Source organism: Pomacea canaliculata, linkage group LG9 (assembly GCF_003073045.1).
Source record: "Pomacea canaliculata isolate SZHN2017 linkage group LG9, ASM307304v1, whole genome shotgun sequence".
Taxonomy (NCBI): Eukaryota; Metazoa; Mollusca; class Gastropoda; order Architaenioglossa; family Ampullariidae; genus Pomacea; species Pomacea canaliculata.
In genome coordinates this window covers 2270841-2295687 of record NC_037598.1, presented here as the reverse complement: position 1 = coordinate 2295687, position 24847 = coordinate 2270841, and the positions used below count along the sequence as shown (strand labels likewise).

Below are 24847 nucleotides of genomic sequence, written 5' to 3'. Positions count from 1 at the left end.
TCATTCCACAAAACATTAAAACAATAATAAAACATGTATGATTATACCATGTGATCAAGCTATTATTATTTTTAATTCTTTACAGTATCCAACATAAAACACAATCATTAATATTACTCTAATTTTCAAATGTTGAAATATCAATTCTAACTTCCGCAGTGTACTGCACATAGATTTCACTACTATTGTTGATAAGCTCATTATGTAGGAAATACCTTTCACATGAATTTCATTGTTTTTAGATTTCCTAAACAAATAGGCTGTCTTTTCAAAAATATGAATTTAAAATATTTCATTTTATAAAAGCAAACAATGATTTTTAAAAAAATAATGTAACAAGTGACAGGATTTCAACAATCATTTCTTTTACACTTTCAGTTTGATGCTGACATTTTTCATTTATTATGCATGTACTATGAATTTTTACCTATTGAAACACGCTTATTATAAGTACCACATAAACACGTTTATTGTTTTATAGATATATACAGTCTTTGATATATGTATATTGTAATGTTATCTACCAATAATGAAAAGTGCATTTTGTAAACACAGTAACAGTACATAGCACTGACACTGACCTGTTTATGCTGTAGTCGTTTGGCAAGTGAACTCGTCTGTCAGATAGATCCTTCATTCTTTTTCGAGAAATTTCATTGTGTTGAAAAATGGTCGGAATTGCATCTGGCAGAAGCTGTGCCTTGAAGGCCAAATCTAACTGTTCGGACATTTCGGGTCCGGCTGGTAAAGCACTGATCGTCAACAAAATGCTTGCACAACACCTCCCACTCTGGGCTACCAAACGTGTGGCATCGAGCCTTGTTATTGTATGACACACTCTTTTTGTAAGGCTCGATCTGTCTTTCGGAAAATGATGACAATGTCGAATCTTTTCCCATTTTTTCGTGGCAATCGGGTGCAGGCATGGTTCGGTCTCACATGTAAACAATCCTACTGAAACGTCATAAGGTCACGTGACCGAGAACGAGAGTTCGTCGAAGCAGACGAAAGAGTCCGTGTAATTTCTCTTCTTAAACGCAACATTCTACTACAAACCTTCAACTTTTTTCACATGAACAGACATGAAAATAGACGAGATTCAAATTGAACCTACTATTTACGAGTTTCTAAGCAGTTTAATTTTCCCTTTAGTATCCCTTTAAGGCTATTTTACGGCAACCGACCCAGGAAACAGTTTCCACTTACAGAGAAAGAACAGTGGGCCCGCGACGAGATCTGAATCCCGTGTTCCATCCTCACAACCGCTTAATCGTTGCATCAGCGGAGTGCGCGCGCACACAAACACAGAGAATCATCGCGCATGCGTGGGCGGAAGAAGGAGGTGACATTGAGAATTAACGAAGGGGAGAAGAGCAAACTTTAAAAAATGTACGTCCCCTAGATGTTTGTTACGCCTTTCATTGCGCTGGTCTGGGCTTTATGGTGTTAGTCTCCGGCGGGTTTGTTGTTACACCGAGCAGCCTCCCTTCTCGCGGCGTGTGAAGTTGTGATAGGAAACAATTAGTCCACCTCTTCCGCTCATAGCATCGCAAATTACGTTTAGCAGAGGCCGTCAGACAGAGTCTTCAAGTCTTTCAACCTCAGAAAGCTCATTATTAGGCTTGGGCAGCGATAGCAGTGGTGGCAGGAGGGGGAGATGACGGGCAGCCTGGAGGCTGAGTGCTCACACAAGCAAACTCTTTTCTGCTCGATTTATTGACTAAATTCTTCTTGTCGTTTATGTTCATTCCACTCGCATTTTTGCTATCTGCATACTCCTCGGGCTGCCTGCAAACCTGCATCCATAACTTAAAATGCTGAAAAATGCAAGAGCATTAACCTTCCTCCGCCTCGTCTTGACTTGACTCTCCTGCTCCTGTATGTTGTAGCTACGTTGTGGTGTCTTTGTATGTTTATTTTGTTTATATTTTTATTTTGAAGTGTATTAAGCCTAGTAAAAAAAATGGGGAAGAGTGCTACAAAAATCTATTATCATCATCACCATCATTATTATTATCATCATCAGCAGCAGCAGCAGCAGTGCGCGGCGTTGAAGGCAGCGGTAGAACTCGCTGACAACTGACCAAATGTTTATTTATGTGAGCGGCTCTACTTGTTAGTGAGACACGCTGCTCGTATCCCTACACTCACCTAAGACAGTTGCCATGGTGACGTCAACGTGACGTGTCTTGCGAGCACAGAATACGTCATTAAGACTTGTGAAGTGCGTCATCATTCGCGTGAGGGTGGACAGTTTGCTGAGAAGGACGATAGGATGGCTTCAACTGTTTGTTGCCCCGATGGGTAAGATGTTTTCGTCACGCCAGTCTACACTCACATACACGTAATAGACTTTGTACCGTGTGTGATTGTCATGGTAGACTAACATCTCTGGCATCATTCATGTTGTTATGTCTGGTCAAAGGAAACACAACGCCATTATTTTCCTCCATCTTGTTTTCGTTTTTGATCAAAACTCTCATTTCTGTTTTATTGATAACTTATTAGATATTTGCGTATAAGTAGTCGACAAAAGTGAATAACCGACTCAGTAAGAAGACGAGCTTGTCATTGTGTGTTGCATGAGCGAAGTTTTTGATTTAATTGTCAGCGTTTTCATCCATAAACCTGTTTGCACTGGAATTGCAAAATCCCAGTAACCGAAGTTTGACTTACGTCCCTTGTCGCGAACACGTGATTACTACAGTGGACTTGCTATTGAATTCACCGAGAATTTTCTTCATAAACTTTGATTATGGAGAAAAAAACGTCTTTTACCCATGGTTGGGCATGCATATTATTGATGACATCCTGTGAGACAAAACAACTGATGTGGAGGTGATGATCGCATGTCAGTGTTAGTACAAGGTAGGTACATGTGTACATGTGTACATGTGTAAGGCTTGTACATGTGGCATGTACATGTGGCGAAGCAGTTAGATTCATCGGACTGAATCATCATCACGAGTGGATCTGAGACCAAATCTAAACCGTCTGTAAACTTTATTTGAGATAACAGACATCTTGAACTATCCGTTGTTATTTTATGTTCCGTTTGTACGTGAAAAGTTATGATTCTCAATGTAAAGTACGGTCTATTAATGTCTTTATGTGGATATCTGGTGTTAAGGACAGGCCAGGCCATGGCAAGTGATGCTAAATCATTGTTGACAGGAAACAGAGAGACGTCATCAGTCTTGCTACAAGTCGTCTTCATCCAAGTTTCAGTGATCGTAAAATACATCTCCATGCAGTCTTGTTTGTTTGTTTGTTGTTCCAGCACGTTAGTCTCCCGACCATCACTGTAAAACTTGTGATAATGGAGACTGAGTTGTTAATATTTAATAGCGAGAAGAGAGTCAATGGTTTGGAACATTTGAAATGGCTTCTCCTCTCTGTCTGAGACTGAATAGTCGACAATGCAGGTATGAGTGAGTAGTTGCTTTGACTTCACGAGACAGACATATTCACACAATGATGTAACCAAACAGATAATACACACATGTTCAGCCATCCCCATCGTTAGTGATAACAACTTTGTCCGCATGATCAGATGCTGAAGATCCATAACGGGTATAACAGCTTCAGCAGCAGTCAGGTGACAGCCCACTAATTTAATGATCCCTTAGCTTAAGCTTGATTGTGTTAGGTTGTGGTGCCGACAGTAGGAATCGGAACACTTAAATATTGTCCATCGTACTGTCAGTGCAAAGTCTAGACACAGCCTGCTGTATTATTTATCAGACAGTTTTATCAGGTGCCTGCACCCCGGTAGTCCTCACAGAAGTCAGTCTATCTAACACTTTTGGTCAACCATTGTAATTACTCCAGTGTCCCAGAAATTGTAGAATGCAACTCGGGTGGACACGATCTCATATTTTGCGCAACAGTAAACTTTCCAATTTGTTAAGAGGCTTCACTGGGTCCTACAACTACTTTGTCGGGTAGAAAAGATGACGATATCTTGTGAAAACCAGTCGTAGGTTGAGGTCTTGGGGTGGTCCACATTGCACTCTCCATATGATTGTGTTTTCTTGGTTGTACATCTGTTAGCTAAGCAGAGTAGACTTTTTCTCTTCTTTCTTAGCTGGGTGAGCAGAACACAGTTCACAACGGCGTGAGTGGTCCGTAAAACTGCGAGACACGTGTCACGGGGTAATGTTACTTACTCCTCTTCCTACCTACGAGGGTACATGAGGCATCCACAAGAGACCTGCATTTGTTTGTCAGCACCAGAGGCGGCCTGGGTGAGGTCATAGTGGGGCCCTGGGTGAGGTCATAGCGGGGCCCTGGGTGAGGTCATAGCGGGGCCCTGGGTGAGGTTATAGCGCGGCCCTGGGTGAGGTCATGACGGGGTGTAGACTATACACGGTACCACCAGAATCTCCTATCGCGGGTCTTCGGGTAGTTGCCACCCCAAAGGCCGCCTCAGATCAGCAGCAGGTCTCACTTAGGATAATTGTAAGCAGGGCTCTTTCTCTGGATTCGGTCATATCGAAGTATCACTCATTATTCGGATAAAAAGAACGAATGAAAGAGTCCGGGAGAGTGAGCGGGTGCCGCAGGTTGCAAAGTGCGGCATGTTAATCACATGTCATCCTCTGAAGCCTCATCCTGCAACACGTCACTGCTTCCCCATCAGTACCGCGAAGTTAGAGTCCGTGAGCACCGACAGGCTGGTGTAGTCGTGACAGCGGGCAGCTGACCTTACAGCTGGGCAAGTAGAGGAGGGTGTGATGTGAGAACTAAATTGCTCACATCGATCAGAGGTTAATGTACAGCCGGAAATTGGCGGCGCTTGTGTTTGTCGGCGATCGAAGTTTTATGTAACTCTGCTCTTTGTCTGATGACCTTTCGCCCTGTGTCCCTGTCACCAGAACAACCACGTATATGGTCACCGCAGTTTTAGTTACTGTGTTGCAAAACAGTGGAACTTCCATATCCACCATCTACCCACCATCTACCCACCATCTATCCACCATCTACCCACCATCTATCCACCATCTACCCACCATCTACCCACCATCTATCCACCATCTACCCACCATCTACCCACCATCTACCCACCATCTATCCACCATCTATCCACCATCTACCCACCATCTATCCACCATCCAGTCCTTTAAAAGTGCACTGGCAGCACCTGTCCGCCTGATCGTCTTTGTTTGCAGGTTTATGACACTGTCCATCCTTACGGTTTGTTTCCCGATTCCTCTTTGTGTCTTTGCGTTTATCTTTTATATTTGTAAGTTATTTCTTCTTCCATTCTTCACATTCTGTCCATGTCTCATGTTGTCTTAAGCGCTGAGAGCATGTTCCTTCATGAGCGTGATTGTGTGCTTTATAAATCGCCCGTTGTTTATTGTTATTTATCTTTATTATAGCATTTGCTGATGTAAATATATTTGCATACAGCTGTGGGTTTATTTCTATCGTTATTGCTGACGTGATCGTTCGCCTTACATTGGAGAAAATGCACACCCGGGTGCACAGCACGCCGCTGTCTTGTACTCGACGACTACACTGCTGATGATTCTCATTTACCTGACTCCTAGTGTCTTGTGACGTTCCTGACCCCAGGACTGAAAAATAATTACTTTCGGTGGAACAGTTGTGTTTTCTAGACAAGACCCGCCTGTTAATCATCTATTTTTGCAAGTTCCACCCGTGCATCGTCTCGGGGCCCTTCCACACACACACCCTCCAGCCCTGGGTGGATGTTTTCTGTAGCGTGCTGACGTCACTGCCGGTTGAGATCTGAGGGATGACCACAAGTGTAGGAGCATCTTGGTTGTATAGAACCTTCCAGCATGAAGGACTTGAATGGTGAGAGCCGACGCTACACAGTCTCGAATGTTGCTGATGACAGGCCAGTACAGAGCTGCTATCGTCATCAGAGCTCATTCATTAGCGGATTGTAATGAGGAGTTGCCTGCCCACCCTCGTGGTCACCTTCTCCATGCCGTCAAAAGGCATGACGTTCCTATCTAGCCCTATAACCCCGGCTACAGAAGTTGGAGCCTGTGCTATGAAACAGAAATAACTGTCTTCAAAGTTTATCCTGCGCATGCACATCGTCTGCTGAGTGATGAAGGGTTTGCCATTAACCTAATAATCCTTCCCTCCTTAATTATCTCTCTATCTCCATGTTTGGCGTGGGCGGGGCTGCGTGACAGTGAATGTGAGGCCGGAGCGCGTCGTCTTTGATGATGAGCTGCCGTGAGATAGCGAGGACTGGCTGGTCGGGTGCATCAAACTGCCCAATTACGCAGGCGCACACGATAAGACACGTGACCTTACCTTGCCCATCCCCAGCCTCCCGACCCTGATGTGTGTCATTGCATGCGGGGGATGCTGCTGATGAACACACGCTGCCTCTTGATGTTATCGATGTTGACCTGAATTGGCATCGTCATGTCATGACATGACAAACTACGCACCCCGAGTCTAGGCACCTTTGAGGTAACTAATGGCCGGAATAGACACCCGGGAAGTAGCTGTGGTCCTCAAGTCTTGGTACTTGTAAGGACCGCAGAATGAAAAGTTCAAGACACGAAAAGGCCTTTAAGTGGGTAAATACACCGAGATGCTCCTACTTTGAGTGTTGTCCACAGCTCTTACATCCCACATCCTTCCACCTCATCCTCCAGTGTAGTCATGGTGCGTTCGTGTAGCATCCTAGGATGAAGACAAGTGGTCTGAGTCAATAGCTTGGGACCCAACAAGCTCTTGAGTCACGAAGATGTCTAAAGGGTAAACATTCCAGACTTGATTCCTACTGTCCAGCATTTATCTCTCTCTCTGTCTCAGGCTCATTTCCCAGACACGCCTGTCTGTAGAGCCGCTTTGTTAGGAGAAGGTTCGCAGAAAGGCTGTCGGTGGAGAAGTAGGGAGAAAATGAGTGGGTTTGATCATGATGAGGACTGACTGATGAGCTACTAAATGGTTACTGATGATCTGCGGAAAGGTCTGGGGGGTCCGCCTCATTCGATCTGTGAAACCACTTTGCATGATTCCTCAGACGCGAAAGAAGTGAACAGTTAGACGACTGTGTGAGTGAGCGAGTGTATGTGCCCGCGAGAGAGAGAGAGACGGATGGAGACGAAGGAGGAAAGGAAGAACAATCACGCATTTTTTTTTTTTTTCATTTCCAAATTCCTTTGGCGAGAACTGTAATAATGTTCCCCGTGCATCATGCCGTTTGTTTGTGTGTATCTCACGTTACAGTGCCAGAGGACCAGCATCGTCCTCGTTGTTAGTCACCAAAAGACTCAGTCGTCTTCAGAACTTTCACGTCACGTGTCCTCTTTATGTTTCAGATCATCTCCATGCCAGGCACACGTGTCGCCGGAAGGTGAGCCAACTTGGGGTGGACACACGTTGTTACACTATAACACTGTAGTGATCCTTAAATCTGGATGTACAGAAGGGATGTATGATAGTGGGAGAGTTTGAGAAATAGAGGAATAGAATGATGATAAACAATGTTATTGTGGCCTGTTTGTTTTGCTCTCACATTTATACCAACGCTTGCACTAACTCAGTGTTATGTTTTCCTTCGAAAAAGAAAAGAAAAACATTTGTCCAGTTCCCCTGAAAGCTCGGTTTTCGCACATTGAGCACATTGATGTTTTCTCTTGCACGGCACCACGTGAACATGAAAACTTGTATTCTTGTATACTGGAGTAGCACCGCTGTTAATTAGGGTCAGTGACAAGATTGATTTGTGCTTTTATGAGTGTCAGACATCTTTGCTGCTAATCTTGAACCTAATTTGATCTTTTCATTCTCGACGTCTTGGCAAAGGGCAGCTCTTGAGTGCAGTAGATATTTCTTTTGACAGTAGATGTTTTGGTTACCAAAGATATTTCGCTCCGCAATGAATAATGCAAAACCCTCGGGCAGAAAGTTTGGCGTAAATTCCTGCAACTCATTGTCGGCAGATACCAGCTCCGAAGAGCCACCAAAATCTGCTGAGTTGAAGGAGCAGTCTCGAAGCAAGGGGGACAGCGAGACTCACGGTTCCAAGCCCGAGCCTTCCGCTGACATCAGTCAGATAACTGATGAGGACAAGAAGTCGGCCCTCAACCAGCAGCCGGCGGAGACCTGCCCAGACTGTGCTTCGAAGGCCAGTTACCTGGTTGAACAGTTTTCGTTCTCTGGGAAAATCAACTTTCCTAACACAGACAGTAGAGGTCACATTAGGACCCAGCACAGATCGTCTGCATGGGGGGTTGGGTGAGGAAGGGAAAGCACACAATGAACATGTAGTGGGGGGATCCCTCCTTGGGCCGGAGGTATAAAGCGAGGGTAAGTCGTTTCCCCAGGGCAAAATGAGGAACTCAAAGAAAAGCGTGTTGCTTCCTGAGTCATAAAGTAGTGTCCGTATTCCGTTGACTCATCCATTTAACAGGGACAGTGTAAGGTTGATGAGTATCTGGCAGCCTTAGAACGTCTGTTTATGGTGTAGTAGCCCTTGAAGGCTTAATAAAGGTTTGGCATCTAGTTTCAGTTTCATATTCAGTAAATCTGATGGACGGTCGGCAGAACGACTCATGATGGCTTCGTGTTTGGCAGGAGTCACAAGAGGGAGCAGAGGGCATCAAGCAGGAACAGCAGAAGGACACCAGCGTCAAGAGTCTGGAGGGAGAGATGGCGGCCATGGATGTCTGCGAGGGCAAACGGGACTGGAGGCCCCAGACCGTCAGTGACGTCCTGCGCATGCAGGTGAGTCTGTCTCCAGGTGTGCCCGCCACGTGGGCCCAACACGCACGGGAGGCGGTCTCTGGGGTGGGTCTTTAGAGGCGATTGCGTAGTGTTCGTGAAGTGAGATTACCTACATTGCAGGGGCCGGAAGCCACGTCATAGATCAGGAGTGGGCAAAGTTTTCTTTTTGTGGACCTGTCTTAAAATTCTAAACTATACCACGGGCCGGTAACCTACTAAAAACCCATGCCACGTGAATAGTGAAAATGGGATGAAACATGTTGTGTTCACTTGAAGAATTTAATATGAAAAGTGAAGCGTTGTTATTGGTGTACTTTGTCTGTGTTTGACTCTTACGGTCTGCCGATTCTTAACGAGTATTTTATAAATTAAATTTCAGTCAAATGAACTTATGTTAAAAAGAAACAAGAAAACTAGTACACTTCATATTTTGGCAGACGAGCCGTACTGTGCCCACCCCTGCGCTAGAGTAAAGGTAAAGTACAGGTAAAGGTCATCCCCTAACCTTTTCACATTTCTCGGGGCCAGCTTTACGTGAGGACGATGCCCATCCTCTCTCCCTGCCTTACCTTCTCCAACCCTCTGTGGAGTCAGGTACCCATTCCCGCCAGCTGGGTCGACTGGGTGCTGGATGAGTGTAGAGAATGAGGCCGTCTAGCGCGCTCTTCACTGTTATAGGCGACAGGACCGCTCAGATGTGTCTCCGATGGTCAGTACTCTCATTCACATATAAGAATCTGTAATTGCTTTTCGCTATGTGCTGTTCTTTGGGGTTCGTCATCAAGACAGATGGTCGGTCACAGCCACCCACTCACTCACCACAGAGCACATGGGGGTGACATGAAGCGTTGGATGGCAGGATAGAGTCTACAACCTGTGTCTAATAGCCTGCCATGTAGTTGTCCTTGTAGTGTCAAGCCAACTCATTCTTTGAACTTGCAGCTGCATGGAACTTTTGGCTGCTTCCCAAGAGCAGTTAGGTTTATTAAAAAAAATAATTTCTAAATTCATGCTGATGACATTTTGCGAGACTGTCCCTGTGATTTTGTTTGTGCCTGGTATTCGAGTCAAAACTTTAGGGTAATGCACGTAAGATCATGAATACTTAGAGCTCGAACTCTGACACCGAACGACTGAAGCCTGGCGAACTCTGAATAATATTTACCCGAGCTTGGCAGAGAAGATAAATTCGACGTCTTTTACATGAAACATCATCCCGAATAGCAACGAAAACATCTTTCTAAACTTCCCACGGTAACCTCAGTATCTCTCCACCCCTCAGCAACTGTCCTCGCGTTACAGACATGGTTGTCCACAGTCGGTGACGTTGTGTCGAGCCCTGGCTATAAAAATTGGCGATTTGAAAGGAAAGAAATGTAGATGTCACGTTCGCCGACGTTTTTCACCGCCGGCTTCTGATTGGCTGTCAGCTCCTGGTCCATGCGAGTACTCAAGTGGCTGCCTGGCTTCACTACAGCCGCTTTGTTATTGCACCGGTTGACCACGAGTGCACGTCCATTACTCAAACCCTAGCATCGCCGATATCAAGTTTCGCTGATTATCCGTGGCGCAGAAAGAAGCAAACACAGGCGCGACGGAGAGATCATCAATAAACCGTCCATCCTCCTCTATTCCACTACGTCGTCATTCTATCAACCATCGCGAGAGTTACGTTGCCAGAGCTCAGTATGTGACGTCACACTCGCTCTCTACAGCCAGGACCAGTAGCAGGATCGTGACGAACCGACAGGTCGCTAGGCTGTACAGACTGGTCAGGAGCTAGGCTGTCATGAATTGATGCGTATGTGTGTCATCCGGTAATTAAAAGAGCTGTTTCTGTTAAATTTTTAAGAGCATTCAGTCACAGGGTGGCGTGCTTGGTGTTCTGATACCATGACAATGGCTAGAGGTCTGCTGCAGAGTCGAGGTCACGTGTCCTGTCACAGTGTGAAAGGCTAGTGTTCTGTTGGTGTGTCAAAGGTTAGTGCTGCTGTTTAAGGAAGGCATTGAAAAAAAGAAAGTGGCATTGCGCTGCATTGAACCTTACAAAATAATGATTAATGCACTTTCCATCCGGTACAAGGGTAGAACAGCGACGGCGACAGAGACTTTTGTGTTAAAGTACTCTTGTGACGTGCTCCTGACCAACTTTAGACCAAACCAGGAATGGACCTTCTGCAAGATGGAGCGTACTTCCATCAGTATAGGCGGTAATCGGAGTCAACGTCGACACTTTCATCCTGCAGGGACTCGGGGAGGCGAATACAGCAGTGCATACGGTGCTCAGTGTCGCTGTGGGTTCTGGAGGACATCGTGTAGAAGGCTGATGGCGCTAACGGGACTCGGACAACAGAGGAGCAGACTTGTACCGTTGGTCCCTAGCGGTGACGCGACTGCAACACTTCATTGGTGTCGCTAACGACCGTGTCGCGTGCAGTCAAGGGGAGCTAACTGGAAATTATCGCCCCTGACCAAGAGACTGCACAGTGGCGCCACAGACCACCAGACCCTCCATTCCCGCAAATGGATCTTGCATGCTGACTTGTCCTAACCGTCGTGCCATGTCGTCCGGGGGCTTTCATCTACAGCGATTAACATCAAAGTCAGCCTTGAAATTCTGCAAAAGCAGAATGTAATCGCACCAACCAGAAGCAAACCAGTGCAGATGAATGAACTGGTGCCGAGGGAAGCCTGGCAAGAGTTGTTATTAGATTTTTTTTCCTTCTCGGAAACTGTTGTTCTTGGAGTCAGTCGGTCACAGCGTGTACGACCCACCTGCTCTTGTTCTTGATAATAATGTATATTTGTCTCGCGCTTTACTGCAGACTGTCGCGATCTGAGCGCTAATCAAGTACAGGAGCAATGTGAGCGGTAAAAAGTAAAAGCTTCGGGATATGACAAAATAGTCCGACTGAAACTTGTGGCCTGAAACTCTAGATGTTTCTTGCACAAGTGTGTTTTCAGGACAAGTTTGAGAAGTCTTTTGTCTGACGATGGCTTCTCAAAGGGAGAGAGTTCCAACGAGTAGATGCAGAATGAGTAAACAATACCACGAGCACCAAAAGTTTTAATTCCGATTCTGGGAGCAGAGAGGAGGTGAGTATGTGCAGAAGGAGGGATTGTTCAGTTGGTGGCCTGGGCCCAGGGACACAACAAGTCTCTAGGCGCTAGCTGAATGGCTAATGACAAGCAGTCAGCTACATTTAGCAAAATTTACTAAGCGAAACGTCATGAATGGTCAATCAACAGAAGAGTCATTCGAAGAAAAATGTCCACAGAATACACAAGTAAACATGAGAGATTCGTGTCGCTGGACTGTCACATTGGGCCTACTGATGCATCTTCTAACGACACTAGTAATGACGCCATCATGTGACGATCCTCCTACCGAAGACAGCATTTTTCAGAAGCTCATATACCGCTGTGATCACGGCATGTATTTCGTGTTCGCAATCTTTTCACGAGCATCCCTGTGACACTTTATCTTTCAGTGACAGTTAGAAAGCCGGAATCACATTTTATACTTGCATTCTCTTTTATTAAAATTTTCTCTTTTTCGGAGAGGCGGTGGCGGTAGCAGATGACCTGGCGGGATGTCCGACAGAAGACAGCTGCCGAGATGCCAAAGATAAAGACTATCACAAGCGATCGTCTTGGAGTCCAGACCACACAGACCGATAGATGGGATGAAAGACTCATTACGGAGTCGGAAGAGGCTCAGTCCAATGCATGCGAGTAAACACAGAGCTTACAGCATTCGTTTTCTCCAAAGCTGCCCATCACACATGCAGCTGAAAGGAATATTCTGGGATGAAGAATGGCGATACGGTGGCGCGACAGTTAAATCCTTCTTACCAGTTTTGTCAGCAGCTACTGTCGAGGTTCAAACCTCCCAGGCATGTTGTTTTTGCTCCTCCAACGTGTTAAGCTCATCTGCTATGCCGTGGTATAGCCTTAGTTCTAGTTTGATTAAAACAAAATTCCTCCTCTCATGTGAAGATACCGTCCAGAAGAAAAACGAAGATCGGTTTGAGTCACCGTCTGATTGTCAGCGGTACAGTCTTGTGTGAGTGGCTTCATGGTATCTTCTCTTGTATTGAGGATGGAATAAGGTCAGGGAGATCGAAGACGTCGTTAGGTTTTTTTTTTTTTTTAATCCTAAGTAAATGGCGCAGTCCTAATCGCTAGAGAGCTGGGAGAAAAACTCGAAATGGACTCTTATTGTACTGAGGGTTGATTGTACAGCCACCATCTCTCTCTCTCTTTTATTTCTTTTACTTTTTTTCTCTTACATTCTAACCTTGTTCAGTCTCTTTCTTTCTGTAACTTTCTCTGTCTCATTTTCCAACACAAACATCATGCACAGAATATTTGTAGTGGCGCTTTCCATTGCTGCAGCCACAAAAGCAACCGAACACCCGCCAAACCTCCCACAATGTGGCGAAACAAATGAGTAAACAGAGATAGGGGAAGACTTCAACCAAAAAGACTCATAAAGAGAGAACACTGAGTCGGGAAACTGAAGACGTAGATCGCTTTCTTCTGAAGCTCAACATCATTAGTGTTCAATGCGCATGCTCCACTCCGGGGGCTCTGGGTGCATTGCATCAGGCATTCAGCAAATTGAAAGATGCAAAGTTCCCCCGATGGGCCTTCCCTTTATCAACTCTGCCGAGGAACTGTTGGTTTGTAAATAATTCCCTATAAATTGCTGGCTATATCGCCGAGAAGGTAGAGAGATTGTGTGCTGAGGGTTAAGAGAAAGGGATGACAAAGCTATACAGAACAGTGACAGATCTTTCTAGTAAAGCTAGGAATAGTAGTCGCAAAATCTTAGCTGGTGTCTGTGGTGAGGAAATGGAATCTGCTGCTCCACATGGACAGTCACAGCTGGATTTCTGGAACCTTTCAGGCTGAGCTCCTATGTGTCCTTCCAGCAAAAGCTGACCTCAGTCTCAAGGCCCTGGTGTAATTAAATACACGCCGTGCTTTTGCTTTAGAGGAAACATCAAACTCTTTTTTAGCTACGTCCGCGAGAAAAAGTTTAAGCTGCGTAATTTTATATTACATATACATTATTTACTCGTTTTCAAAGGCTTTATTGGTGTGTATAGAAACTAGATTCTGTTCGAACGTTCTAGGTGCAAAAGTTATCACTAGCTGGTATTAACTGTTAAGCTTTATGTTTAAGTTCATGAACGCCTGTGTACAAGACGATGGTCGCTGCTTCTGTCGACATATCCCCCTCCATCGATACCCATCCTTGTCGGAGACTAATGTGCGTCTTAGCAATGCCCATCGCTTCTCATTAACATCAGTTAGACAAGCACGTGACAAGAAGGAATTGCCGAGGATTTCTTGGCGGCAGGTCGGTTTGTTGCCGATTTCTCCGGCGTCGGCAGGATTAAAGAGATTACGGTATCTGTAACTCAATCACTTGTGGTCCCCCATACCCTGGGATCTCGCTAATTTATTTTTCTTCTGCAGCTGATACCTTATCTCGCTTTGATTATCAATGAAAAGAATATCAGTCGATTTATGACTTTCTTTGTTCAGACGTCGGAAAAAGGATAGCGGTTCATGCGTCACAGGCAAATTTGATCTGAGTAGAAGAGAAAAAAATGCGAAATTTGGAAGGACGTTTTCACCACTTGACACTTTTGATTTGTTTCGATGTGATTGTAGCGGCTTCTGTTAGCCTTGGTCAGTCAAATCGTCCCTGACTGTCGTCGAGTCGACTTGTCGTCGTCGTCGTCGCATTGACTACACAGTGAGCCTGTGTGTGGGTGGTGGGTGTGAGTAATGAGTTGTTGTCTTATTTGTGTAGGACCGGGTAATGGTAATGAGGGGTATTTGGGTAATATCTTCTAAGACATCATTTTATATCATGATGATCTGCCCTACACAAGAATTTGTCAGTTTTTATATTGGTCCTACCCTAAGCCTAATTCTGTTCCCAGTCCTTTACTTTGTTTCAAAAGATCCGCCATGAGAGCCAACTTCTGCAATGGTTTTGTTAACCTCTTTCTAATTAACTTTCTCTCCACGACATGTCGGGTGCCGAACCTCACAGGAAGTGGTTTTAAAAGAAAAGCGACATGTTTGAGAGGGAACGTAGTGCTTTACTCTTTACACTTCATTTCTTTCCCATTTGGCTTTGGCACAGAGTAAATTGCTTTGGAACTATTTCTTTTTTGTTTTGTTTTGTTTTGTTTTTTGTAAGAAATGTGGTGGCTATTAGGCCTATGTAATCTCAGAATATTTACATTTTATATCTTTTTATCTTTATGATCAACCGATTCTTGTCATTTTGCTGACTGCACCCCCATCCCCCACCTGTTGCTTGTGTTAGACTTTGTTATACTTTGTTCTTCCCTTTTTTTCTCCCACCCTCTCTTTCGCTTTCTTTCTCTCGGACTCTGTTTTGGTCCATTTCTCCTCCTTCCCCCCTTTACCTTCCAGACTCCTTTCGTCGTCAGCTCTTATAGAACTGACGTCATCAAGCACTCCCACTCACAAGCACTTACCTCCTTGAAGCGAAGACAACAAACCGATCTGTATTTACTGAACGTCAGTGTCTTTGAAACACAGCTCCGTCCCTTGTAAACCTTCCAACTTTCTCTCTAAACTGTTTGATCTTGCGCCAGCCCACAGCGAGCTTGAGATGAAGGATCGTTAAACTGCTGATCACGTAACCAATGCATCTCGGGTAATGGAAGTCCTACATCCACCCGTCTTCACAACAAGAGTCGACGAGAAGCCCGTTGTCCGTGGGTTGATGAGAAGCACGTTTGACGCACTACGGATGTCCGCCTACAGGGCGACGTGGCTGTAGATGCACCTACACAACATACAAACCCACCCCTTGCTCCAGACACACACACGTATGTAGTTCCAGGGTAAAGTGCAGACCTGGCACTTGTTTCTCTACAGTCCAGCCAATTTCCAGAGCTTCTTTGGATTGATCGATGGAGTTGATGGATCGCTTTATTTGAACAGAGAGAGCCAGAAGGAAAACACAGATCTTCTCCCGTGACCGATGAATTAGCCCTCTTCGACATCATAATTCTAGGAAGGGAGTTTATATTTCGTGTGGAGTTCACGATGTGAGAAAGGCATGATGCTGGGCAGTCTTCTGAATGTTTGCTCGTTCTCTTTTCTCCTTCATCTTTCTTTCTCTCTCTCTCTGCCTGTGTGTGTGAACGCTGGTGGGTTTCCAAATGCACATTTACAATTTCACAAAAAGAGTTTACCGGCAACTGTGGATGTAGTATGAGACTAATGAAAATGATGTGTTGTTTGAACTGCGACAGCTGATTTTTTTTTGTCGAAAGGGTCCTTGACATCTGATATCCCGTTAAAGCCAGTGGGCCTTTTTAAACGAGTTTCACTAAATCAAAACAGTTTTCCCAACGGATTCTTGATTTTTGTCTCGAAAGGCAATTAATGGGAACCTGCTGAAAAGTCGGTGTGCATTGGGAATGAGTATGTTCCGTTATGAGATACACGCCTTTGAACGCTGCATCTCTCACGTGGGTTTCTAGCCTCTGAGATGCACATTTGAAAAAAATTGCCAATCGTCAGACGAAAAGAGGCTGACTGGCAATGTTTTATGGAAGTGGAATGTGTATGAGACTAATGAAAATGATGAACTTCTTTGAACTGACCACGACGTGTGAGCTGATGTAACGTTGGACTATGGAAATAGAGGTTATACTAATGAACTTGCTTGAAGACCGTGTTGGTGCCTTGCCAACAACACGTGAGGCCTTCTCGTCTCTCCATCCCAGAGCTTGCTGACAGGTAAAACTGTGGAACATTCTGTTCTGTTATCGCCCCACAGCTGTCACTTTTTGCGATGTGGTAGTCAAGCCTCTTTACAAAAAAGTTGCGAACCACACGCGGTTGGCAAAAGCGGAAACGGTGAAGAGCGAAAAAATGTTTTCTTGCAAATGTTCTCACAGCCAATCAAAGCACAGAGCTTGTGTTTTACCCTGTTTACATGTAAACGCTTTCTACAAAAGGCCAACCACACGATCCGCTGTGCATTTGTGGTAAGGCACTGGCTGGAACAGAGGAAGTAGTTGCAGTGATTTCAGTATTGACTCGAACGATTTGCACCTGGAATGTTTGGTTCCGGAAGTCGGCGTGTTCTTTGAACTTGTGTGACCGTTAGTGATGCGCCAGTGGCGATGGGCGTCGACTGTTACTCATTCAGAAAGCTGTACCAAGCATCGATGTTTATTGTGAAGTGCAATAACCTACAACCCTTGGATAGTTTCGTCTTCCATGAAGTTTATCAGCCTGCATGTCACTCTATCTGGATTCGAGATTAATCTACCTGAGCCAGGTGGTTAAACAGAAGGCCAAACAGGGTCCCAGTGTAATTTTCCGTTGAGAAAAGAGAATTTGCCGACCGACCGTTTGTAGCAAGACTGCGCCCATCTTCTTGTTGTTGTTTTGTTGGTTTTTTGTGCAGGTCGATTCCAAAATTGTTGCCTCGTGGCTTTTGTGGTGTCAGTGTTTAGAGTTTCCGGTTGGGGGAACAGTTAGAGACCATTAACTCAGTCTCTGTCTCTAAAAGCAGTTATTTGAAAGGATTGTTTATGAAGGAGGGGCAGATTATGCACTCTCACTGCATATACTGCGCAAATCCTCATATCCAGACATTAATAAATCATCGTGGAGACTTTCTTTTCCGATAAACAGCATTAATGCCTGTTGTAGTGGCTCATTACGTTATGCAAGGCGGCTTTTAGCGGTCGGGAGAACGATGCGAGTGAAGGAAAGAAAGGAACATTTATATTTGCGCGAGCGTTGTCATAAGTTTGTGTGTGTGTGCTCGTGCGCGCGTTTGCGCTTTTTTTTTTTAATGAAAACTATTAAAGAGACTTGAAAAATGTTTTCAAACGCTGTGAACTAGTCAGGCACGCGACAAACGAAAAATAAGAACAATCAAGTGTTGTCTCCGTTAGATGTCCGGTTTACTGCTTTCAAACTTTAAATACCAGTGTCGCAGGCGCTGTCCACTGCTTTTAGACTTTTGTTGCCAAAAGCTCAGTCCGCTATAAAACTAGCATTGAACTGATTTATCATTTCCTTTAGTGGTGAAAGACCTTGCCTGCAAAAGCATCTTCCGAAGGAACTTAGAAACGGACACGGTACTTCCATCGACACGGGAAAGCAAGCAGCATCCCTGACGTCTGCACGTGATCATTTAGTTATCCTAGTGCATCTTTGGAAGACACTGAGCTTCATGGCTCCATTGAGTCGGTCGGCATACTTCTGTCAAAGTTGGCAATTAGCCCTCCCCCCTCTCCCGACTCTCCGGCCTCTTTCCTCTACAGACGAACATCTTGGCGGAAGCAGCAGACAGTATGGATCTGTCAGCAACACCTACGTGGCTCTCTCCACAGTTTATTTAGTGTGGCTGGTCACATTAATCATGGCTGAGCCACAGGCTTTGTCGATCTCCATCAGCTTGAAATATATAGTTAGCAAGCGTAGTTTATAAAAATGCTGCTCGGCCTCTGATGTTACCTGCGAAGGAAAGGAAAACGATATGCAGCTGATGAAAGTTTTCCAGTAAAGGGCGTCAAGAGACATCTCCGGTTGATAGATGCCTAGGGGAAGCAAGAAAAATAGCCTATACACTCACACCGACACTTACAAGTTTTCATTATTTCCAGAGCAAAGTTTCTGAGTGTTATTTTATCGCCGGCGTTTCCATTAAGCTACTTCATTGTCGTACTAATTTATTTTATGGGCGCATGTTACTGCATCTGATAGGGGGATTCAGTATCGGAGTATTCTGGCGCTAGGCAGCTTGCTTTTTGTGGTCGGCTGAGTTGTAGTGCCGTGAATGTTTGGTGTAACTTCTGATGTACGGCATGAAGGCATCTTGTTTCTCTCTCTCCCACACACATATACACAATGTCGGAGGTAGCTAACTGAATAAAGAAAGCATAGAGTGATGTGACCTTAGGTGTGACAACACCAGACCGCAGTATACAGACCTGACAGCCTACAACTTGGCGAGAAGGTCGAGTTGGCTGGGCACACTGGCAGCAGTCAGAGAGAACTGTGTCCATGGTGCGATGTAATCTAACAAAGTTCATGGGGTCGCTTGAACAGATGACGTGCATCATCGAGTCGGACCGTGCAAGCGAGTTAAATCTTTGTTGTGGGCTTCACTAACGTTCACTTCTCTGCTCGTGTCGTCTGCAGGGTGTGGAGCAGCTGTACGCCGTGCAGCCGTTGCCATGGTGCCCTCATCTCAACAGCGTCCAGCCTTTACCTCAAGAAGGGTTGGACACGCACGCACCATGCCAGGACTGCGGGGACCTGAAGGAGAACTGGGTCTGTCTTACCTGCTACAAGGTAAAAACCAGTATAGCTTGCCATACAAACATTAGATATGAGTGCAGTAGAGGTTGCTGTCCCAAGACTTCACATAATGAGAAATCACCTTATCCTGTGTGAACTCTTCACGAGAGCCAGTTTTTTTTTCTTTCACATCCAAATCTCTCGGCTAGATCTTCTTTTCATACTAATATTACATTCTAATACCAGTGAAGTAATATTACAGCCACCACAAAGGGCAGGGCGGTCCGGTGGTGCAACGGTTAACGCCTGTCACCAATACACTGAAAGTTTTCTGTCCTGGGTTCAGCTCTCGTCTCGGGCACGCTGTTCTTTCTCTGCACGTGGCATCTGTTTACAGGGCTGGCTGTCTCGCCATGATGTAATCTTACTTGCTGACTCGGCATAAAACACCAATTCACCCTCCCGCCCCCACACACCACCAAAAGCGTTTTCTCTTTATCTATGCGGTGATCGTTTGTTATCGTTAGGTAACGTGTTGCGTACAATTTGTGCATATCAGTTGAATTACGTGGCCTGTTACCTGGTGTTGCTGTGAGCACGTTGAGAAAAGCATTTAGCGCGTTATATGCGACGTGCTGCTCATGGGAGAGAGAGTGTCAGCTTGCCTCGTGACGTGGTGGTCAGTGAAGGGTGTGTGTGGACCTTGTTTAGGTGCTGTGCAGCCGCTTCGTGCAGGAACACATGGCGGGCCACAGCAAGGATGAGGGACACCCACTGGTACTCAGCTACAGGGACCTGTCGGTGTGGTGCTATGATTGCAATGAGTACGTCGACAACAAGGTGAGTTCCATCTCAGCTCCACTTTTTCCTCTCCATTCTCTCTCTCTCATTCGTCTGCCCAGAATGCACCAAATCCACACTTTTCCATACCAGGTGTTTAGTGTAGAGATGAGTGGTCAAACACAGTTGCCTGGCCCAGTTTAGGGACCTACTAGCTGTAGTTGTTGTCTGCATCTGGATGGCTGAGACTAGTGAAGACAACCCCTCCCCGCCCCTTTCCTGCCATAGATTTCCGTCTTCTGTGCATGTGCAAGAAATATGTAGATGTTGTGCTAAATAATCGCCAGTGACTGCCACACCAGACAGGACAGGGGCATGCACGTTTGGTGAAAGACTGCTACAGAACCACTGGACTGTTTTTGAGTGCAGGCTGTACCAACTGACTTTTGTCTCTGTGCCAGCCTAAAGGGCCAAAACTTGAACTTCAAGCAGCTGCAGAATCACAGCTTGTTCACATTATGCCATTAGAGGAGGGTCTGGCACAGAATCCAGTCTAGGTGTTAAACTTATTCTTCAGATCGCAACCCTTTGTGTGCAAGCTAGTTTACTCTCGTCATATCTTGCTGCTCATTCCCCCAAAACTACCAAAACTTCTAAGACTGTTTTAGTAGCTAATGTTGTATTGTTTGTAAAAACTTTTGTCAGAGTTTCATCAGGACTTCCTCCCTTTAGCATAATTTAATGTACTAGAAAAACAATATTTGATGGTGAAACTCCATAGGCTGGTGGTTAACCAGCTCCACTGTGGAGCAGAATCTTGCTGGTTAGAGGCCCACTAAGGTCTGGGCTGAAAGTATTTTCCTGTCCACCAACACTACAAATGGGTCTCTCATTTATTAGAGAAGTTAAAAAGAAAGTTTGACTTTGTCTTTCACAAGCTGTGCCTTGGACACAGTGAGCCAGTTCTCTGATCCTATAATCTATACGGTTACATGGAGTTATTAAATTTGTTGTAGTTGTCTTTTGACTGACATTTTGAAATAAGACTCTAAGCATCTGAATTCCACTGAATAACCTGAATAATCTCCTCACCACTCCCATTCTTGGAAGACTACAGTGCACTTGTTTGTCAATCCCACAAGCACCCATTTCTCACTGTTCCAAAGGTGTTTGGTGTATATCCAGATGTTTGATGCTGCAGGTATGCCTGCCTGTCCCACATATGTGATGCCGTAACTGCTCTAATGTGCCTGTAAGGCAGGGTCTGAAGTCTGTCAGTACATTAGGAATTTTCACTGCCATTCGCTTGCAACATTCCCATGCCAAGTATCACAGTGCTTCTTCATGGACAGGGACTCTTCATGAATTTTCTTTCATTTGTGCTTTAGCAAGTTACGAGTGTGTGTGTGTGTGGCAGGGTATGGAACACAGACTGCCATGGGCATGCACAGAGTAATATGTGCAGGTTAGTGCATCCACAAAGGATGAAAATGTTTATGCTTGTTTGTACTGCATCAGCTCATGAAAGATGACTTCATCCAAATCATTGTTCACCCCTTTGCTGGTACTAGTTCACTAGCTGCTGGTCCAGGTTGTAGTGGAGATGGGGGGAAGTGTGTGAATAGACACAGTGGCTGACAAGAGCTGTTGTAGTTGTGGATAACTGGTCCTGCATGAAACGATCAGTCTACTCCAGGTTTTCAAGGCAGTTCTAGCTCTGTCTTCCCAGCTTCATACAGATTTATTGGTTTTATGCTCCATGTAGGATATGAAGCAGCTTCCTGGGGCACTTGTTCTCAAATGCCTGAATTCTCCTCTCTGTATTAGGAAGCAGAGTCCAAATCTCACATCCAGGATAGGGCTACCAAGGACTTGCACAGCTTATACTTTTTATCAAACCTGATGTTACTGCACTGGAGCCTGCCCAGCCTTGTCATTACCTCTGCAGCTGTTGCCTTCCCAATGTGTACGTCTGTGGTGTAGCTGCTATCTTTGGAAAGGTAGCCTCCAAGTACTTAAAACTGTTCATATCCTCATAATCAGTAATCTGTTCACTTAGATCTCTACTTTGCCCTTGTCATTAACTATGACTTTGCTGTTGTCAGTGCTGGTCTCCATTTCCTACTCATTGGCATTGTCAGTTTGTTGGTGAAACCTAGCAGTCATCTACTGGTGCTTGCCATTAAATCAATGTCATCTGCAAAACGTAGGCTTCACCAATGGAAATGAAGATCTGATGTTTTTCATGTGGTGTTCTCTAATAAGTTGCGTAGTGCAGGCAATAGGTGACACCCTAGACCAGGGGTGGGCAATTAATTTTCCCATGGGGCCGCATGAGAAATTGGGATAGTTTTAGAGGGCCAGACTAATATAGTTAACTGAGTCTTACCCAATACTGTATATATAATATGTATACTGGCGGGCAGGCCGGTCAGATACAGGAGGCGGGCCGGATCCGGCCCACGGGCCGGCCTTTGCCCAGGTCTGCCCTAGACAGACACCCACTGTTTTGTGAAGGAAAGCTCCCATTAAATTCTCTAGTAACTCTGTGCTTACTGAGCTCTTGTACCACAGTTTGATGACTTGAATGAAGTTCTCTTTGATGTTGAGCTTTTGCATAATATACCACACAGTCCCTCATGCCAAACTCTGTCAAGTGCCTTTTAAAAGTCTATGAAGATGCGTAAGAGATCATGCTGGTGCTCTAGATCTTTTTCTGTTTCTGCCTGTTCTGAAGCAGACCTGCTCTTCTGCTAGCAGTTCTGCAGCAATATTGATACGATTCTGCATTACTTGAGTGACTGATTAAGCTTAGGGTTTTGCAGTTTTGACAGTTTACTGCTTTTCTTTGGAAGAGGTTGAATTAGTGATTGGGTTCATTCTTTGAGTCATTCTTTGGGTTACCAGATTCTTTGGCACAGAGCAATGAGGTCCTATATTGTTTCCTCCCCCACCCTGCTTGAGCAGCTCAGCTCTGTCAATGCCAGATAACTTCCCTCCCTTCAGACTGCATACAGTTCTTATGACTTTTTCCTGTTGTACTGGTCTGACGCTGTCTGGTTGTATTTTGGAGAACATTGGCATCTGTCCTCAGCTGGAAGTTGTGCAGGTTGTTGTAATATTTGGACCATGGGTTTAGTACAGTAGTGCTTTGTATGAGAATGTGACAACTGCTATCTTAAAAAGACTGGAGTTTTATGTTGACCTCTGCCTGCTAGAACCTCTTCAGCAGTCTTCTCGGCCATCCAGGTATAGGATACAATCAGAGCCTTGCTCATTGACTGTACAGCTTTAAGCTCACCTCCACACAGCAAACTGCAATAATTTTATAAGTATAAATAACAATATTTTGTAAATTCAGATATATATAATGTCAACCGTTTTCCCTTGTTTGCAGTAAAGATTGAAGTTGGTATGACTTGTGTTATTTCAGATTACTCACCCAATGAAGAATGCTGCACATGAGGACAAGTTTGGAGAGACCTTGCCCGAGACAGCTTGAAACAGCTTTCAGCTACCATCATACCAGAGTTAACCAGTCTTAATAACTCTTTCAGCTTTCTTGTTGAGTATTTTAACATATAACTGTGGCCAGTGCAGCTCACACATTTAGTTACAATGAAGTGTAGGTCTCCAGCAACATGTAGTTCGCCTGATTGGTTTTACTGGTAGTTGGCAATCACTTTAAATTTCAGTTTCTAAAAAGAATTTTTTTTTTTCCGAGGAGCATAGGAGAAGAAATGTTCCAAATGAATTTTCTCTAATTGCACATTTTTGTGTACATTGATTCACTGCACAGAGATAATGTCTAGAGATGTTTATAAAAGTTTTCAGCGTTCGAATTTGGCATTCCTTGTCTCCCAATTTTTTTTCCTCAAATATACTTAATATTGACAATATTCTTTTCCCAACTGTTAATGTTTGTGGTCAGAAAAATTGTTATTCAAGGCCCTACAACCTTCAAAGCAAGCTGATATGTATGCTGACTCTTGCTCAAGTGACCCCAGTTTTTCTCTTTCATGCCTTCCAGTCTGCCAAGACTTTAATCTGTATATTTATAGAAATGACATGAGCAATATTATCAGAGAAACAGATTTATTTGATGTTGTTTATTGTGAGTTACAAAAACTGAAAAATTATCCTGCAGATGAATTCCATGCTTTCCAGTACAAGGGAGAGAATTTCCACTCAACAAAATATATTCATGTCAGTTAAGTTCCTGCTGATGACTGCATATAGAAGATAAACATCAGATCTACAGGTTTATTAAGGAAAAAATGAAAGATAATTATCTGCTGCTATCTTGAGACAATCTGTTCCCAATGTTGCTTTGTTATCAGCACAACAAAGATTTAGTCTATTTTAAGTAGAACTCATTAACTGGAGGATATTTTTATAAGTATTCTGCCATATGCTGTATCAAAAATTATTGCGTGTAGTTATTGTTCTTCTGACTAAACATAACTGATTGTCAGGCAGCACATTTTCTGAAAAAAAATCTACACATGTTGTTTACTGAAACAGCAATAACAAATGGTGTTGCTTCACTTTCCTGTGAATGTCATAAAATATAACCACAATTATCATTAAAAAGAGAAAAAAAATATGTTTAAAGTCTAAATTTATAATTTGGAACAAGCACATTTTTTCTGATTGATACACATTTCTATGCATCAGACTTACATGTGCTACCTTCACCTGGCTCACACATGCTTTGTCCACCTTTACCTGGCTTACCTGTGCTTTGTCTAGCTTACGTATCCTTTTTCTACCCTCACCTAGCTAACTTGATCTCACAAAACTGGCATTTTACAGAGATAATCATGCTTAATGCTTTCATAATTCACTTTCATATTGTGCATGTTCTTTTATATGAATATTGCTTTAAAAAAATGTTTGGTAAATACCTACTCTGCACTGCTCACTTAATCTTTTACATTTTACACACTGAGTTACTAAACACAACTTATAGACATTCACAAGTAACTCTAGGATGTAGAATCTGGCAGTCAGT

General features: G+C 44.3%; 1 protein-coding gene across 1 annotated transcript; it reads left to right on the top strand.

Annotated features, from left to right (window-relative positions):
• The first annotated feature begins 2186 nt into the window (after positions 1-2186).
• LOC112572843 (histone deacetylase 6-like) lies at positions 2187-23783 on the top strand. Its single transcript, XM_025252749.1, has 7 exons — positions 2187-2304; positions 7320-7354; positions 7944-8128; positions 8578-8727; positions 18955-19107; positions 19765-19893; positions 23267-23783. Exons 1-7 carry the CDS (start codon positions 2276-2278, stop codon positions 23333-23335), a joined length of 750 nt encoding a protein of 249 aa, XP_025108534.1. The 5' UTR covers positions 2187-2275; the 3' UTR covers positions 23336-23783.
• The last annotated feature ends 1064 nt before the right edge of the window (positions 23784-24847 follow it).